This window comes from Enhydra lutris, unplaced genomic scaffold, assembly GCF_002288905.1.
Source record: "Enhydra lutris kenyoni isolate GAN:26980312 unplaced genomic scaffold, ASM228890v2 scaffoldscaffold78, whole genome shotgun sequence".
NCBI lineage: Eukaryota > Metazoa > Chordata > Mammalia > Carnivora > Mustelidae > Enhydra > Enhydra lutris.
In genome coordinates this window covers 1,042,166-1,062,655 of record NW_019154162.1, presented here as the reverse complement: position 1 = coordinate 1,062,655, position 20,490 = coordinate 1,042,166, and the positions used below count along the sequence as shown (strand labels likewise).

The 20,490-nt window shown below is 39.6% G+C and overlaps 1 protein-coding gene across 3 annotated transcripts in view; it reads right to left on the bottom strand.

Moving 5' to 3' along the window:
• LOC111160860 (contactin associated protein like 5) overlaps positions 1-20,490 on the bottom strand; it is an 823,942-nt gene that overhangs the window by 232,985 nt on the left and 570,467 nt on the right. For all 3 annotated transcript variants that reach the window (XM_022524243.1, XM_022524244.1, XM_022524245.1), the window contains one exon: positions 14,278-14,478. In XM_022524243.1, coding sequence (XP_022379951.1) covers positions 14,278-14,478 — 201 coding nt within the window. The remainder of the gene's footprint in view (positions 1-14,277; positions 14,479-20,490) is intronic.

Here is a 20,490-nt window from a genome sequence, read left to right as displayed (position 1 = left end):
ATATATCATATCATATATAGGTATATGTAAGTTGGGTTTGTTTTACATATGTATATACACATGACATATTGCAGCAAACTTCATGTAGCCTACACCAATATGCTCTCTTCAGAGAGAGCTCTCTTCATTGGCAGAACCAGCACTCAGAACAAGGTATCTGGACTCAGGATCTTAATCCTGCTTTTCCTTCCTCTTCTCTTGACATCAAGAGCATTAGCTTTGAAGTTAGAGCTATTAGGATCTTCCCTGTAAGACCTAGGGCAAGTTATTTACCTTGAAGTCTCCATTCCCTCGTTCATATACCTGGAATAATAACATCTTATTCAGTGGTTCACGTGAGAATATAATATTGTGTGCATGTAAATATATGTACACACACATATATATGCTTGTATGTATACATCCATATTACATATGTATGCACATACACATATGTTAGCAGATAGCAGGTACAGACATCACTGTTGGGGTTGTTATTATTATAATAATTAGTAATAGTGGTATTTCTTGATTCTTTTGTTGACTGGTCTTCCACATCTGGATGCAGGGGCTTTGGACCCCCTCTGTGCCTTTTACACCAACTTTCCAACCTGTGAGAGTATAGATTCCTTATAGTAAGTCATCCTTAGAGCTGCAGAGACTCCCCCCTACAATATTTCTGTGACTGCTGCTTAGAGCATTTGCTCTCTGCACTTACATGAGCTCCAGGGCTCAGGCATTGTTTGCCTCCTACAACGCTTCCTTTATCACATGAACTCAGGTCCCTACTCTCACTGCTTACAGCATTCTTGTACCACCCCCACCCCCCACCACATACATGCTTTCCCTTAGCTGCATGCCCCTCCTGCACTCTTTAAAGTACCTGATGCCTCCTACTCTGGTTGCTTGCCACCCTATCACTTCTGATCTCTAACCTCAGGCTTCAGCACCACCTGTTGACCTGACTGCCCACCCCACATCTCGAAATCAACATATCTAATCAAAATCTAATTTATTCCCTACTAGAATCAACTCCCTCCAGTTTCTTAACTCCAGTGTTTCTGCTTATTGGTCTTGCATTGAAAGACTTATCCAGAATGAAAACATTTTTTGACCAGCACTATCCAATATGGTAGCTACTAGCTGCATGTAATTATTCAGCTCTTGAAATGTGGTCAATGTGAATTAAAATGTGTTGTAAAAGCAAAATGTGCACCAGATTTTGAAGATTTGGAATAAAAAATAATATAAAATAAATAATAATTTTCCTTTGCTGATTACACATCAAATGGATACTATTTGGGATATATTGTCACAAATAAAACATAGTATTAAATTCATTTCATCTATTTCTTTTTATGTTTATAATGTAGCTATTAGAAAATTGCAAAGTTTCCATTGAATAGCATTGCTTAAGTCTATTTTGTTCATCAAGAGCAATCATTCTTTTGTTTGTCTTCTTATTTCTTTTTTTTTAAGATTTTATTTATTTATTTGACACAGAGAGAGAGAGCGTGAGAGAGAGAGAGCACAAGCAGGGTGAGTGGCAGGCAGAGGCAGAGGGAAAAGCCAGCTCCCTACTGAGCAAGGACCCAGACGTGGGGCTTGATCCCAGCATCCCAGGATCATGACCTGAGCTGAAGGCAGAAGCTTAACTGACAGAGCCACCCAGGCACCCCTCCCTTCCTATTTCTATGTCCCCACACTTTTTACCTCTTTCTTTGACAGAGAGATAGACCTAACTTGTCTCCTTGTCAATAGTCTCCTCCTGATCTAGTCAGGTTTCTTTATAACCACATGGCTAATCTTCCTATTATATCACACTCCACGAATGGAGGTAATGGAGTTCATCTACAGAAACATGTTGCAAAGTATCTACAGCACAGAATGCTCTCCATCTTTCCTACCTATTTTCTTTCTCATCCTTTGTTCCCCCTCACTGAAATAAGCAGTAACAGCCTCAACTGCTTCGTTCCTAAAAATTACTCTCCCTCATTCCCTAAGAATGGTCTCCCTCCATGCCCTTCCCCATCACAGTGACTACTACCCATGCTGTGTCTAAAAAGAAGTGATTCTTTTCCACGGAAGATCTCTGAGATTCATTTAATCAGAATTGATTTTTCCTTTCCAGAGCTTTCTCTATCTTTCTGACTTATAAATATTGTCTCTAGCTCTCCTGACAAGGGCACAGGCTCTTTAAATTGTAGTAGCCACTATGGGCAATCCCTTTACAAAATCATTGCATCCATGAAAAAGTCTCAAACTGGGTTAATATATTACAGTTATTTTGCAGATGAGAAAATGCCTCAAGACTTTGGTTATACGGCCTGACAACAGCCATTCAGCAGGGAAGTAGCAGAGTGGGGCAGTTCAGTATTTTTATTTTTATCACCTATCTATCATCTATCTATCTACCTATCTATCTATGGCTTTAGAACCTAAAATGTTTCCACTGTGCAATACTAAGATTATGGCTTGACATCTCTACACCACCCAGAACACGGCTTGGTATTTCTCATAAAATCCTACAATCAAGGGCTTGCATGTGGACATGCACGCATGCATACACACAGGCATGCACAGGAACACATACACACACGCACACACTCAGGAAAGCATGGAGGAATTAAAATGCCATAATGCATTCCTGTGAGGGCCCAGGCAGGAAAGAAATCCAGCATCAGCCCTAACTCTCCATAAGAAGATGAGATGCTATTATGCACAAAGTCTATGTGGACTGGCAGGCCTCATCAGTGCAGCTGGTATCATAACATTTCTATACTACCTCACAACGACTGAGGTGTTTATAAAATGAATACTCTGATACATGTGTACATACTGTAAGGCAAGAAACTGTAATCCCCACTACTCTTGACTTGTTATGACCTTGGGGAAGTTTCACATGTTATCTATACAAATGAGTATTACCATATGGAAAATACATTCTGAGAAGTTCAGGTGTATGAAGGTATTAAAAATGTCACCTACCAAATAAATAAATTACCATATTTCATTGTCTTAAGAGTCAGAAAGGTCTCTGTGTGTGTGTGTGTGTGTGTGTGTGTGTGTGTGTGTGTTTTACCAACTCCTCTAGTTCCTTATGGTAACAAGAAAGTAATAAACTGTAATGTGTTTTTTTAACTCACTTTGTAGTGGCTAATACAGTCATGAGGTGTCACAGTGGGAAGGACACTTGGAGAAAATCATATATAACCCACTAGGATTAAAGAAGAGAAACTTGGGACAGCTGGATGGCTCAGTTGGTTAAGTGACTGCCTTCAGCTTAGGTCATGATCCTGAAGTCCTGGGATCGAGTCCTGCACTGGGTTCCCTGCTCAGCAGAGAGTCTGCTTCTCCCTCTAACCCTCCTCTCCCCTCTCATGCTCTCTCACTCTCAAGTAAATAAATAAAACCTAAAAAATAAATAAATAAAAAAATAAAGAAGAGGAACTTGAGGCCCATTAAAATATAAGAAAGTTGTTCAAGGTCACAGAGAGACTGTCCTGGAGCCAGAAGTGGGACAGTGTCTCCCACCTCCCAGTCCCGCCCGTCCCATTCACAAACTGCTCTCTGCTAGCAGGGGTTTCTGTAACAGCAGGCTTAGCGAAATGTGCTTGCTTTATCATGGGTCCTCTAACATAATATGGACATTAGTGATACCATTAATTGAGGTGGAATCTTCTATTCAACAACTACTAACTAAATGTTTGCTAGGTGTCAGCTATTATTCTCGGCATTTGGGGCACAAAATGTTGAGTTAGTCAAAAAAGTTCTCTCCTTCATGAAGCTCATATTCTACTGACAGAGATAAACAATAAACAAATAGAAAATATTGGGCAGTAATAACTTCTACACAGAATACTAAAATAGAATGAAGTGCTATAAAGAATCATAGTGTGTATGTATGTAAAACTGAAGCTGAGAGCTAAGCATGGGAAGAGGAATGAAAGTTTTTAATAGGGAGAGTGGCTAGTGCATCAGTTTAAGATGTAGAGGGCTATTTTGGCAGGGAGCAGAATAATAGGATATCAGGCTATGTTTAGGGAGCAGGTGGGAGAACAGGAACTGGGGAGTGGGCTCAGCCTGCAGAGCTCTCTAGGCCATGGTAAGGAGTCAGGATTCTGTTTCAAGGGCACAGAGAAGGATTTAAAGTCAGATTTATACAACCTCATTTTGGAAAGACCATTACATTGTCTGCTGTGTGAGATAGAAATTGTAGTGAGGTGGGGTAAGGGTGTGACAGGAGAGAAGCAGAAATATGATGCACTTGTCCAGTCTGGAGAGGATGAGTTCTGAACTTAAGGGGAACCAGTGGAAATAAGGGAAGAGGCTGGGGTAAGAGTCAGGTCTGACTGATGAGTCAGTATTGTTGATAGACTGGATAGGAATGGGAATGATAATGAGGGATTTTGGGCTAGATTTTGGGCTTGAGAACCTGGATGGAGTCATTTACCGAAATGAGAAAAATAGAAAGATGATTGGAGTTGAGTGGTTAGCGGTGAGGGAGTGGATACAGACTTAACTTTACCACTTTCAACAGTGCTATTAGATGGCTACATATCACATTTACAAATACCTAACCTTCAATTTAAAAGTAAGTATGCCCATAAACCAACAAGAGGCAGATCCCCAAATTCATTTTTTTCACCAGACATATAGCTGGATTCTGAGACCCTCTCCTGATAGCTAGGAGAACTAATATTCTCCTTGCTCTTTTGAAAGTATGATAAAATACTGACAAAAAAAATAGTATTTTGAATGTCTACTATAAGCAAGACACAGCATCTATCATTATTATATTTACAGCTAAGGAAACAGAGGTTCAGAAAGTCCATGTAACATGCTCACATTCTCAGAGCAAAGAAGTAGAAAAAGTAAAATATCATACAATTTTCTGTGATTCCAAAATTCATGCTCTTTTCATGTTGCTGCCATTGTACTATGTCTTAAGAGTAGAAAAACAAAACAAAAAAAACAAAATAACAAAAAAAAAACCCTTTTATCATATATGTACATTCAAGATAAATTAAGCAAACACATTCTTTCATACAGCAGTGAGAAAAATAAAAACTTTGTCTCACGTGGGGTCCAAATGTTGATTGTTGAATAATCTACATTGACTACGAAAGTAATTAATGGTCTGGAAAGCAATTCATTTGCAACCAGGCACTTATCATCTCTTGAATTTATGTGGGATAGTTTTTATTTTCCTTAGATACACACCCACATCCCTAGCTTCCCTAAGGTGTATGTCTTCTTTGTAAAATCCACCCACCTCTAATTTTGACTTTATGTCCCCAGCAAAACACCAAGAGTGAATTATTAGGACATTAGGAAAGGTGGCTTTCATGCACAGTAAAATGCACTGACTTGATTCATGTTATAGTCTCCTTATATTTTTTAAGGCCTATGGCAAACTCTTATAAACACATTTTAGCCGTATTACTTTAAGGGTAACAGAAGTCCCTAAGAAGGAAAAATGGAGAGTCAGACATGTTTCTAGCCTAAACTAGAACTGAATGTTCAATGGCCAGCAGGACATCAGAGTGCAAGTTGGAGATATATGACCTCCTGATTCTGCCCTCCATTTGCTCTATTTCCTTACACTAGTTGACTACCCATGCCAAATTTTGAAGAGGACATGGTAGTCTTAAAATATGTTCATTCACTCACCCCGTGAAAAGATGGAATGAAATTTGCCTCCTGTTTAATGTGGGCTAGCCTAACTGACTATCTTCTAATAATTAGAAAGTGGCAAAAATAATAACGCATGACTTTCAACACTAGGTAAGAAAAAGCAGTAGAGGTCCCACCTGTCCTTCTCTCTCTCTTGGGGCATTTGTCCCTGAGCCCCAGCCACTCTGTTATGAGAAAACCAAACAGCCACATGGAAAGACCCCATGCCCAAACAAGGACCCAGCCAACAGCCATGACAACTGGTGAGTGAGCCCTTGAGGACTGCAGATGCAGCTTTGGTCCCAGCTTCTAGCAACCCAGGCTGAAGCAGAAATGGGCAAATCCTACTGGCACGTGACTAAATTGCAGATGGGTGGGCAAGATGGATGTTACCATCATTTTAAAGCACTAAGTTTTATGGTGGTTTGTTACATAATAATTGATCATTTAATTTAATAATAATTAATAATTTTTTTAAAATAATAATTTTAAAAATGAAATTTTTCTTGGGTACCTGAATTTTCCTTTTATTATTTTCCTTCTCTCTGTGAGACTTTTTCTTCTTAAGTAGTATGTTGACAACATGTCATAATGAAAGGACCATGATGGACTTTGGGATCAGTTCTATCTATCTATCTATCTATCTATTGTGTGTGTGTGTGTGTGTGTGTGTGTGTGTGTGTGTGTTGTAGTAAGGGAGGGAAGGACAGAGGATGGAAGGAAGGGAGGAAGGAATATAAGAAGGAAGGAAGAAAGGAATGGAGGAAGGAAGGAAGGAAGGAATGGAGAGAGGGAGGGAGGAAGAGAGGAAGGAAAGAAGGAAGAAAGAGAAGAAGGGAGGAAGGGAGGGAGGGGACGTTCTGCAGAGGACAAGGATTCCAGCTCCAACAGAGACCTCTAGGATTTGTGAGTGCAGTCTGGGTAAGTGGAAAGTAGTAAAATAGTAGGTGAAGGGGCCAAGGCAATCTCAACTCAGTGTAATTAGGGAACAAATACAAAAGTACTTCCATGAAACAGAAGTAACCAGAAGGGCCTCTAAGCCTTTTGCTGACAGTGCTGTGCTAGACTGTAGGGATCAGGACTGTATAAGACAAAGCTTTTGTCCTCAGGGAGCTCATAGCTATTTCTAGTTCACTAGGCATAGGGAGTGACCTAAAATGGATTTAACAAAAAATGGATACCCAGTTTAGCCTGACTTAAATAAACTGACATGAGTCTTTGGATTTAAAATAGGAAGAAGAAGAGTAATCCTTTGCTTAATTGTTTCAGGACTTCCCTGCACACTTAGGATAAAATCCATAGCACTAGGCCTGTCATGATATGGTCTCTGGACACCCCAGGCTCATTCTCTTATGATTCTCACTCCCTCTTCTCTCTCCACTAGGCACACTGGACCTCTTGCTATTCCTCTGCCTAGAATCTTCGGTCCTGGATATCACATGGCCCACACCCTCCCTTCACCCAAGACTCTGTGGTGCACCCCTCTTAGCCCAGGAGACTTTCTTACCCCCTTATGAAGCAGAATTCCCAATGCCTGCTCATTTTCAATTTTCTTTTGCTTCTTGATTTTTCTTCCTTATGTTCATCAGGAACTGAGTATGTTTGGGGGTGAGGGGGCACATGTGTGTTTGGCTTGTCTTTCTTATACCCCTGCTACAATTAGGTAGGCAGGAACTCCATTTTTTCAATATTTCATTCCCCCTGGACAGAAAAGTATGTGACAAAATATTTTTGTCACAATCAAAATGAGTAAATACTTATTGTTTGAAAGAAAATGTAATCATCTGTAAATTTATTATGTTTTGTACAAATACTGGGGACAAAGAGTTTTAAGTTAATAAAACCCAGCATATCCTGAAAAACTACTTTTTTTCTATCCATAATTTGACTTTTCTCCATCACAATTCCTTACCTAGATTTCTAAGTCTGATCATTCCTTTGTACACATCTTAAGCCAAATATCGAGGATAGTCATGAGGGTTTATACACACAAGTGCATTTACAGATATATTTGGAGATATAAAAAGTATATAATGAGTATATATAAATCACATATTATATATTATATAGTATGTACACTATAATGCATAGTGTGTGTATATAATATATTCCTACATGCTACACTATATATTTATATATAATTTAAACTGTATATCACATATATATATTATATATAACCAGTTAGCCACATACTCACTAAATTATCATTAATTAAGGGAAAAGAAGAAAATAGAAAGTTTAGGAAGACTTTAAAAGAAATATGATTTCAGGGGCTCAGTTGGCTAAGCATCTAACTCTTGATTTTGTCTCAGCTCATGATCTCAGGGTCATTAGATGGAGTCAAGTCAGGCTCTGTGCTGGGTGTAGAGCCTGCTTAAGATTCTCCCTCTCTTTGCCCCTGCCTCCCCCTTCGCTCTCTAAATAAATATAAATAAATAGATAAATAAATAAATAAATAAATTAGGATTTCAGTGCTTTCCAATCCATGGGAACACAACTAGGTAAAACAATAAAATAAGTGACCCTGGATGGAAATCACTCAAGTCCCTGCCGGCCTGAATGAGTGAACAGGAATGATGTTCACCCATTACAGGCAGGGAGATGAGGACTCTGAAGCATTGATGGCACTGAGTAATTAGTTCTACTGAGGAACCTAATCCTCGCGGCAATCTTATTTATATGACGGGTTTGCTTGGCAAATGCTTTCTTTTCAGAACCAAGGTAAACTCCAGCTCAAGCTGTCCTATGGCTATTAGATTTCAAAGTAATGGAGTCTCAATTTTCATATATATTTCAAGCCATTTCAGTGGTTTCATATTTCAAATATGACTTTTTACATCTGCCTTAGAAAGCTCACAGCTTTATTGGGGAGGGTATTTCCAAATAAATATGTCTGGGAAGGTATTCCCAAATAAAAACGTTTACTATGTGGAGTATAAACACAAAAGATACATACATCGGATACACTTCATTGAGGAAATTTAGGGAGCAATGTCATGGTTCCATGGAGTCTATGGAAGAGATTTGGGATCGGTAGGACCTTCTATCCTCACTCCCAGCAGAAACCTGGGCATTGGGCCTCCCCAGGTGATTACTTTCCAAAGCCCTTTTCAATCTTGTCTTCCTTGCAGGGGGAAGTTGTAGGTTATAGAGCTCATTGGCCACATGATTAAAGCATCTTCCAGACTGTGGATTTGATATTTCTTTCTGCATCTTCTGTGTATTTCCTGAGCTGGGTTCTACTTTATTTCATATAACTCATTACATGTTACCGAGACCCCGGCCTTGGGCAAAATTCCTAAGAAGATGCTGATGGTGACAAAGGCTGGGCTCAAACAAGGCAGCCCTTGTTCCTGGGGACAAGTGGACCCCTCCTCTCCTGGTGACAAAGTGCCCTGAGCACAAGCAGGTTGATGATTCTTGTCTTGGAAACTTTTCTGTAGCCCTGCATAAAGCTCAAAGTAATAAGTAGAAGCATAGGGAAGACAACCAAAAAGATGCATGGGAATAGCAAAGACACCTTTCCCAGGAACCCCTGTGGCTTGGAATCCTGGTCCTTCAGAGAGTTTCTAGCATAAACCTTCAGTTAAAGAGACAGATGACACATTCCATTGGCTGGCGCTTATCAGCCGCTCTGAGGAAGAATATCAGAGGAAACTTGTCAGAAAATGACAGCGTCATGGTTCAGTCACTGACTGAATGAAAAATACAGTCGTGAACTAACCAGGACTGAACTCAGCTTGCCTGTCTTAATTTTCCTCTCTATTCCAGATGAATAGAACCAAAGCCAGAGCTGAGAGCAGGCAGAAAGAGGCTCTGGGAATGCCGTTGTGGTCCTCAGGGCCACCCTGGGAGGGGGTGCGTGAGCCCTGGGAGCTCCTGCACTCAGCAAGGGTTCTGAAACTTTTTGTAGCTCCCCAGGAATTTGCCCTAATTCAAGCCACCCTCACAATCACAGGGCCTTGGCGAAGAGGGCTCTGGCTCCTCTTCTCTGTCTTCTCTGTCTTTCTACATTTTCTTACAAAATAAGGAAGATCTTAGAAACTCATGTTTACCCTGACCATGTTTACCCTAACTTCTGGCCCTTTGAAATCTGCAGGGTATCGGAAAGAGCAGCCTTGTTTGGACTACAGGTGCAGCCCAGCCCAAGAAGCTGATCTGTCCCTCCCGGGCTGTGTAGCTTAATCCAGCACGTTCCTGTCTCTGAGGTACTCTTTCCTGAAATGCCAGACGGGGATAACAATCCTTACTGTGCAGAGCCCTTGTCTGAATTAGAGATAATGCTTATACGGCTCCCCAGACATAGCTGCTAACAGGAGAAATGCTTAGTCATTGGTGGCCATTAGAAGAGTTATTTATTTTTCCCTCATCTTGTCTTCTTTTATTTCCTCTCTATATTATCCATTGCGTATAATATGGAGGAGGCTCTATAGCAAATAAAGCATCCTCCACATTCTCTCCTTATTGATTTAAGTCCACAGCTGCCACAATTTATAACACTTTATAGCTTCTATTAACCCTGACTACCAGTAGTATCTCCCTCCAACAACCTAAGGGAACCACACTATACATTGTTTTAATTAAACAAAACTATAATTGCCTTTGACCCCCTTCTGCATTTTTCAGATTACCAAAGGGAAAATAAGATACATGTTGCTGACAAGTGGGTCCTCAATCCCACAGTATTCTTGGGAGTATAAATTGGTATAAACTTAATATGTTGCCGAAGTCAATATGGCAAAAGCCTTAAAAATATGTACGCTTTTCACCCTGGCAATGGCACCTCAAGGAATTTATCCTGGGGATATAATCAGCTTTGTTCACAAAATTTTTGTGCAAAAAATGTTCTTGCGCATCTGTATTGGAAAAGAGAGAGAGAGAGAGAGAACTAAAGGTCCAAAATAGATGTGTTCATTTTGTATATCTGTTGTGGTATGTCCATAAAGTGGAAGACGGTTGTCAATAAACATGATATAGGGTCATATTTACTAATATGGAAAGATATGTGTACTGTGTGTGTGTGTGTGTGACAAATAAGGTAATAAAACAGTATCACAGGGTGGAGGAGGGGCTCTGGCTTCAGAAGGTAAGGAAGGGACTTGTTCCACTCTTCCACACAGCAGGTAGGTAAGGAGGAGATGGACTCTACTCATCTCCCCTTCTTTCTGTGGTCTTCCCCATGGGAGAGGCGTTGCCTAAATAGACGAAGAAAACAACCTCGAAAGTGTGTGCCTATTAACAACTGAATATTAATGTCCCTCTAAAATTCATATGTCACAATTTTAATCCTTAATATGATGATATTAGGAGGTTGCCACCTGGAAGGTGATTAAGTCATGAGGGTAGAGCCCTCATGTATGGGATTAGTCCCCTTCTAAAGGGACTCCCAGAAGGTCTTTCACTCTCTTTCTGGCATATGAGGATATAACAAACAATGAGTTGTCAGTGACCTGAAGAGGGCCTTCACCAGAATCCACACATCCTGGCACACTAATCATGGACTTCCAGCCTCTGGAACTATGAAACATAAATTTGTGTTTTTATAAGCCCATCAGTCTGTCATATTTTTAACTAGGCTTATTTATTTATTTTTATTATGTCATGTTATTCACAATAGAGTACATCATTAGTTTTTGATGTAGTGTTCCATGATTCATTGTTTACCTGTAACACCCAGTGCTCCATGCAATACATGTCCTCCTTAATACCCATCATGGGGCTAACTGACCCCATACCCCCTCCCTTCTAAAATCCTCATTTTTTTCCCTGGAGTCCATAGTCTTTCATGGGTTGTTCCCTCCCCAATTTCACCCCCTTCATTTTTCCTTTCCTTCTCCTAATGTCCTCCATGCTATTCTGTATGATCCACAAGTAAGTGAAACCATATGATAATTGACTTTCTCTGCTTGACTTATTTCACTCAGCGTAACCCCCTCTAGTCCCATCCATGTTGATGTAAAAGTTGGGTATTCATCCTTTGTGATGGCTGAGAAATACTCCATTGTATATATGGACCATATGGTCTTTATCCATTCTTCTGTTGAAGGACATCTTGGCTCCTTCCAAATTTTGGCTGTTATGGACATTGCTGCTATGAACATTGGAGTGCAAGTGCCCCTTCTTTTCACTACATCTGTATCTTTGGGGTAAATACATTAATGCAATTGCTGTGCCATACGTTAGCTCTATTTTCATTTTTTTGAGGAACCTCCGCACTGTTATAGCAGCTCAAAAAAGGTAGTACACTAGCCATGGCTCTGGGATTCACATGCCTACAGTGGTGCACATTGTTGTCTCTGTGCCTGTTTCTGTGAGGTAAGCCTAAATGAGTCAGTGCTCATCTCTGAACTGAGGGATGTGAGGTTGGGGCCACATCTCTATGGGGCTGTCTGTCTGCAGTCCCATACCCCACACAGCAGTGTCTGGTCTACACCATGTTCTGTAAGCTAGCCCACCAAAAAAAAGTAGCATTGTGTACCCATGCCCATTATCTTCCTTCATCTACCTCATTTGATTCATAAAGCATGGGGGGAAGAGAATTAATGAGTATTCTCAACCCCAACATATAGACAATATGTTTTTACTGTGTTTTTGTGAATGCACAAAATGGGAAAATGTCTGGAACGATGCACAACTAGATCCAACACTGGTGTCTCTGGGTGGTGAGATTATCTGCATGCATGAGTTACAATTATTATAATTATTCTATTTACACCATTAAAGTAGAAATAAAGTGTTCCTTTGAGCTTGTTTCTCATTACAGTGCAAATTTAGACCTTCCCTGCTGGGATGGAAGCTGTGAAGGAGGAAAGAAATAAGACCCTGGCATTTGTTGAACACCTAATGAGTACCAGGCACAGTACAAGGAGTACAGAGTACATTTTTCCTGCACTTCTCATATCAACCTTATTAGTTGAGGATCTTTGGGTAAATTGCTTAGGTGCTGAAATTACTAGTGGAAATTTAACAACTTGCACAAGTTTATATAAGCAATAAGAGGCAGAGTCACTCTCAGTAGGTCCTGCCGCCAAATCCATGCCCTTCTACTTGAATATGCTCAGGGAATTCATGACAGCTGAGTTAAGGGGGGAAAAAGTGTGCAAAGGTAATAGTATTACCAAACTGATATCACATAATAATATATAGACCAAAGGAAATCCATGGTGAGAATGAACAGAATCCCATTTTTGTTAAAATTCCATCAAACCCAATTCTTAGAAAACTAAAAGCCACACAGTGAAAAGAGGGTAGGTTGTTTTATCCAGACACAGGTATATTGAATAGTGCCAAGAGTGACAGGTGCAGGCTTGACAGCCCGGACAGAGAGAAATACCAGCAAGTACACACATTGAGCCTCTCAAGCAGCCCTGTCTAAGAATACCGGGAAGAGGGACAGCAAACGATGCCTCAGATCTAATCAGCCCTGTGAGCACGGCTGAATCCAAGGAGAGTACAGTAATTGATTTTCACAATGATGATCCTGAGTCATCAAGAAAAGGTTACATTTTATGTTCAGAACTCTCTAAGAAGGCAGTGAAGCGTATAATCCATTTGAGAAAGATTTTCATTTCAAATAGTTAAAAATTCTTTGAAAACATTTTTGGTGCTTAAAGGGATAAGTGACAGTTATCTGGAAAATTCACTTATGTGGAACAACGTCTTTCCTAAAGATTCTAGATCAGTGAGGCAGAGTGTTATATTTAGTTAGGCTTCTATCACTTCTCCTTTGTTGACATTCCACTGTCTAATCTTCTCAAGCCTTTCAAAATTCCTAACCTCCAGGCATGGGATTGTAAATTTCTTAAGGCAACAGAACGTGAGACCATTCTTGGATATTCCATATCCTTATGATTCTCCGCTTGTGCATGTGTGTATACCTGTGTGCACACGCAAGTGCCATGAAAAAAATGATGGAAGATATTCACAAAAATGACTGACTCCCAGGGGCATCTATGAACTTTGACAAAGCCCTCTGGACATTTTACAAAAGCCCGTTTCAGTTGTAAAGTTTTCTTTGTTTGTCATTTTGTCTTGTTTTGATTTTTCTAAAAGCAAACTATTTTTAAAAAGAGTCATTTCCATTGAGGCGTGCACTCTCCAGGCAACATGAACAATGCAAACACACACGGCTGTTCTTGCCTGCCCTGCTGGCCCCCTTGCCTGATACCACTTCCCTCTGCATCTCTTGCCCTGGACATAACTCACTGTTCTTTTGTGAATATGCCAAGATCCTTTGTGGTTTCTCATATGCTGGTTCCTTTCCCAGAAACAGCCCTTCCCACCTCCATACCACCTATGTCTAATTCAATGCTCTCTTCGAGGGCTGTTGAGCTCAAGAAACCTCTCATTCTCTCAACCGTTGAAGGATGCATGTTGTCACCATTTTCTTCTTGAAGATGAGGATGGAACCTTAAGAGGCTACCATGAGAGCCTTCCCTTAGGTCACACCTGGGAATCAAAGCCGGGATGAGTCCATCGCCAGTCTTTTCCTGACTTTATTTCTTTCAACTGCACAGTGAACAGCCGTCACTGCAGACACCCCCTCCTTGACATTCCATGTTTTCCAGGCCTATCTGTAGTCATCCTGTATGGTTCATGCAGAGGAGAGGGGCTGAGCCTTACCTGGCGTGTTGAGCAGGCGGGACCTTCTGCAATGGTAGGCCACCTCCTGCTCACAGTGCTCTGAGCTGTCAATCATGGCTTCCAGCTGCTCCATGCTGCCACCATAATCCAAGGCCATGGTGTAGGGCTTCTCAGGGTCTGCACCCCGCACATGGGTCAGCTCTGTGTTATTGTGCTGCACTGATGTCCAAATCTTGTCCTCTGTCCAGAAAACATAAGGAAGGAAAGATTAGAAGGGAAGGTCAAAAGAGGACCATGCTTATATAACCCAATAAAGCTGGGGGAGGGAGGGTCCGGAAGAGGATCTCATAAGCAATGTGATGCTTGGCTGAACAGGGGGCAATCGATCCACCTGAATCCTCCACTTACGCAAATAAAAACGACAGAGAATTTCTGTTTCTCATAAAGTTCCTCCCAGAGTTAATATGGGGGTTAGTAATTATAAGAATTAAATTTGTGGGGCGCCTGGGTGGCTCAGTGGGTTAAGCTGCTGCCTTCGGCTCAGGTCATGATCTCAGGGTCCTGCATCGGGCTCTCTGCTCAGCAGGGAGCCTGCTTCCCTCTCTCTCTCTCTCTCTCTCTCTCTGCCTGCTTCTCCGTCTACTTGTGATCTCTCTCTGTCAAATAAATAAATAAAATCTTTAAAAAAAAAGAATTAAATTTGTGGAACACTTTATGCTTAACATTTAATGCCCATCATATCATTTTAAACAGACATTACCTAAATCTGAAGAAGTTAGAAATGCCATGTTAGAAATGAAGGAAAAGTGAGTGGGACCAAGCTTTCGGGACGCCTGGGTGGCTCAGTTGGTTAAGCAGCTGCCTTCGGCTCAGGTCATGATCCCAGCGTCCTGGGATCGAGTCCCACATCGGGCTCCTTGCTCGTCAGGGAGCCTGCTTCTCCCTCTGCCTCTGCCTGCCATTCTGTCTGCCTGTGCTCGCTCTCTCTCCTCTCTCTCTCTGACAAATAAATAAATAAAATCTTTAAAAAAAAAAAAGAAATGAAGGAAAAGTGAATGAGCAGGGTTGAGCAGCTTACCCCTGTGCAAGTGACCAAACAAGAACAGGAAACCAGGGTGTCTGACTGCAAAATTCATGCTTCCAGCTACTGACACACACTCCCCCATGAGACAAACACTAGCACCGATAACTATCTCATAGAAACACAAGTATCACATCGAATGTTTCCTGTACAGAGAAAGATCTCCATATAGAAAGTACCTGTAAAATACACCTAATTAACAATGATGAGATTGTATGATCTACACTATACATACAAGGCACCTAACTGAAGTTCTTTTTTTTAATTCCCTATGCTTCCTCTCTTTGCCAAAAAGTTATTTTAAGAGGTTTACAATAAAATAACATGCAGAGATGAGGACCTTCACGACACATTTGGAGGTCACACTTTACCTACTACAGGTAGGAATGTGAGGTGAAGAGAGAGAAGAGAAATTTGAGTTTTACAGCTTGAGAGATGTGTATTTGAAACCTATCTCTGCCAACAAGAAGCTTGGACAAATCCCTTCACTTTTCTAGGGCTCAGTTTTATTATAAAAATAAAAGAAGAAGAAGAAGATGGCAATCCCAGCAGCAGGGCTGTTTCTATGGAATAACAAGCAAACAGATGAAGTTGCAAGGCTGAGATCTATCAGACATTCTATACTAAGAGATAGATCTGAGTTCTATCAGACATTCTGTACTAAGAGATAGATCTGAGTTCTATCAGACATTCTGTACTAATAACCTAGACTGAAACATTTACTGCAATTGGACATAGAATTTCATTCTGAACATGCTCACAAATAAAGGAGGAAATAGGAAGACTCGAAAAGCTTTTGTCATCCGAGAATCTTACCCACATAATAACACCATTACTCTTCATAGATTCTCAGGGCTGAAAAATAACTTAACATAGCTATCATGTGGTTTCCCTCTTACTTCACCCTCCTAGTCTTTATAAAGGAGGAAACCAAGGTCTAGGAAGTAAAGAAATGACCCAACACACTTCTATCAGACCATAGTGATGACTGCCCACGCTAAAAATAACTATTATTAGTTAGTACCACTAAGAAGCAGGATCACAGCTGTCAGCATATTTAGGTAAAAAGGAAAAGCACAGGCAAGCTAGATCCCCAGTTTTAATACTTTCTCTACCCTAACTCTGTATGTGACTTGGGAGAAGTAACATCATTGCTTGCACTTCTGTTTCACTGTATTAGAAAGAGAGGGGAGAGAAAGAAAGCTTTGTTTCCATTATCTCTGAAGAATTTTCCAAATCCAGAAAAGGAAATATTTCTTGCAGCAAAAATAGTAAACTGTTCAAGCATTCTGATTCATCTTCAGACTATTTCCTATAACCAGTCCAGTGATAACCATGTCTCCAATGTTTAATGGAGGAAGAATTACATTTACTATAAAGTCTGAAAAACAAATCAGACTGAAGGTTATTAGGTTCTGACTTTGAAAGTAATAACAGGACATAAATTCTAATTGGCAATAACAGTAATATTACACAAATAATTAACCTGTTATTCCAAAATTGCACGTTCTAATATATACAAACTCTGATAAATTATCAGAGAAAAGTGATTATTTAATAACACAATAGCATAGAAAGAGAAATAAAGAGTGACAGTTTTGAAATGCCCATGGTATGTAGAAGAAAAACAGAACCACCCAGTCTAATGTATAGATGCTGTGTTAGTTTCATGTGAGGTCATTTTATATACCTTATATCTGGTACAGATAACAATTCTCCATTGTAGATGTCAATGTAGATATATATATTATATATATATATATATATATATATATAGATAGATAGATAGATATGTAGATATCTATCTATATATATATATATCTCCAATGTAGATATATGTACACACACACACACATATATATATATAAACACAGATATAGCTATAGATAAAGACACAGACATATACATATACACATAGTGGTATAGACATATGAAGCCTTAGAGAGAGAAAATAAACTTGTCCCCAGTCTCTTGTGTCCAGTCTGATGCCAGAAGTGGTCCAAATAGCATCATTAAATCATATGAATTTAGATTTCCTTACAAATACACACAGATTCTTATATCCATATATCCATTCATCTACTTATTCATACAGTCATTCATTGATTTGCTTATTCATTTACTCACTGACTCATTTTGCCAGAATCATATTCAATCTTTAGCAAGATGGAATAGGAAAATGTGTAGGAGAGACAACCTTTCATTTTAAAGCCACTAATGTTGCCAGCCCTGCCTTCTGGAACCTGAGGGTGAATGGAAGTTCTAACAACTCAAGTATTGGCACTTTTTGATATATGCAAATATACAGAAGATACAAAGGAACAATTAAGAGCTCTGAAGTGCTCTCCATGATTCACAAGCCCTGCAAACACAGTATGAGTAACAAGAGGAGATATGATTACATGAAACCTAGGCCTTTTAGCTGGCTTTCCTTTCAAAGATGCCCTTTGTCCTTGGACTATTTTTTCCTCCTGGGAGATAGCAGAAGAAAGATTGGAAAGAAAGAGGTAATTGGATACTATTTCTTTTTGCCTTTTTTTTCCCTTCTCACAGTTTCATTGATAGCAGGTACAGATTAAGTTCTGCACTCTGACAAAATATAAAAAGGCTAGAGGTCGATGCCACTCATGTAGGTTGGCTTTGGTGCCTGATGCTCTTGATGTCTGGTCTTAAGATAGGGACATGTGGTTTTAGCTAGGGAATGTGTATGTGAAGTTTAGCTCTAAGGATTTTCAAACAAGTCATACTCATTTTAAACAGTCTTTTAGGTAGATGTTGGTGGGAATCCACTCATGAATGTACATGTGCTTTAACTGAAATTGAACCCATGAAGCTAAATGTTAAAGATAGTCAATTAAGTCAATGGGTGCATGGATATTTACGGACACAGATTGGGCTCTGCAGTGAGAAGATCTGGATTTGTGTGCCATCTCAGCACTTACTGGTCAAGCAGCCTTGGTCAAATCATTACTTCTCTAAAGATCAGTTTCCTCAGTAGCAGTATCTGGAAAGCAGAAACGATACCAGCTCTACAGGAGAGTTGTAAAGATTAAGTGAGGGGGTTTGTGTGAGAAAGCTCATTATTAGCGGAATTATTAAACATTCCACAGTAATCTGTATATGCTTATTATATAAAAGGTATATCATCTCTGTCCCAAGGATCCTGCAGATATCAAAGGCTGCTATTTTTAACAATAACTTCAAGGAGGAGATGGCCTCTGGTGGTTTTCACAATAGTTTTTGTTAACAGAAATCTTTCCCAGAATATAAAGTAAGACACATGAGTCATCTCAAGAAGGGGGTAGGGACACACTAAGGCTGACCATTTCTCTGCAGATCCATGAGGAAAACACACCAGTTTCAAGAGACCTGGAACAGGAAATGGACTCTTCCTGAAGTTCTATGAACCTGAACTCTCACACAAGGAAACCTCTAGAGATTTGCCTATAACCTAAGAAAGTCCAGTTACACTCAGGGGTGGAGGAGTAGATTATCTAAATTCTATGATTAGAAGAACATCATAAAACCCTCCAGGCTCCAAGCACCACCCTCTGCTGGTCTGCCCCCAGACCGGACCCTCTGCCACAGGGCATATATTCTCATCTCTGGAGATGCTTTTAGTGCTTCCAGGTGCCATGAGACAACCTGGCTTTAGAAACCTGCCTGCCTGATTGGAAACTGTTCTGCTACATGTCACCAGTAAGGATTTGGGCAAGTCATTAACTTCTGAAATTTCCACTTTGGAAAATGAGATATTAATATCAATCTTTTTATCCATGATAATATAGTGATTCAGCATCATGTTTCACATGGACATATAACAGGCTTTCTGGCATGCAAAAAAATAAATAAAAAAAGAATCTATACATTGAAACTTTTCTATAACATGAGACTGAGGACCGCAACTTTGGTTTTTAGGGAATTGAGGGTGGGGAGCTCATCCAGCAAATGAAGATAACCAATGAGCTGGGCTGCAATTTCTTGTAATATAGCTGTTACTGTGTATAATTAGTTATTATCATCTTTTTAAATTATCTTTTCACTTTGAAATTGTTTCATGTGTCTCTATATTTATTTGTATCTCTTTCACTTCCAGAAATCTTGTCAATTAAATATGTTAGTTAGTCCTCATGATCCCAGAAACCTAGAAAAACACTGCTTCTGCTATTACTTTTTTGCTACTCAGGTCATTCTTCATTATTTCTTACTGTGTATTGCCATTCAGTCCAATGATGAGAAGCATAGCCCCTTCTTTCTAACTTGTTCAAAGGAATATATGTATTAAATTATCCAAGACAAATTCACTGTTTGTGGGAAAACTGCGTTTGGAGACTTTTGAACTGGCAGCAGGATTTATTCAATTCACTAAAGATCTTAGTTTAAAATAACAGTAATTATGTATTTGTCTTTTTATCTGATACATAGTTTGCAACTATTTTCTCCCATTTCATAGGTTCCATTTTTATTTTTTTGATGGCTTGCTTTGCTGTGTTTGATGTAGTCCCACTTGTTGATTTTTATTCTTTGTGTTTGTACTTTTGGTGTCATAACCAAAAAATTGTTGCCAAGACCAATGTCAAGGAGCAACTTCCTTATATTTTTTTAGGATTTTTATGGTATCAGGTCTTATGTTTACATTTCTAATTTATTTTAATTTTTAATTTTTGTGAGTAGTATAAATAGGGCCCCCTCCTTTTTTTTTTTTTTTTTTTTTTTTTTTGGCATGTGACTATCCTGTTTCTCCAGCACCATTTGTTGAAGAGACTATCCTTTCCCAATGAGTGTTCCTAGCTCCCTTGTCAAATACTAATTGAACACATCTATGGGAGTGTAATTCTGGGTTCCTCATTCTGTTCTGTTGGTCTATGTGTCTATTTTTTTCTTTTTTTTAATGGAAGTACTGTGCTGTTTTAATTACTAGAACTTTGAAGAAATGGAGGAATGTTGTTTAAGGATGCCCGATGTACCGGCAAGAGTGTGAATGAGCTCATGACGAAGACCCTCACCCACTATTTGCTACCATTATACATAAAGGAGTTACAGGCCGTGGGACATCAAGAAGCATAAGTGATAAAATTCTAAAGTGTCATTTCACAGACATAACAATGTATTTTACAGAGGCAACCAAAGCATTTCTTAAACTACATTGTGAATTTAGGTTTGAAGTCCAT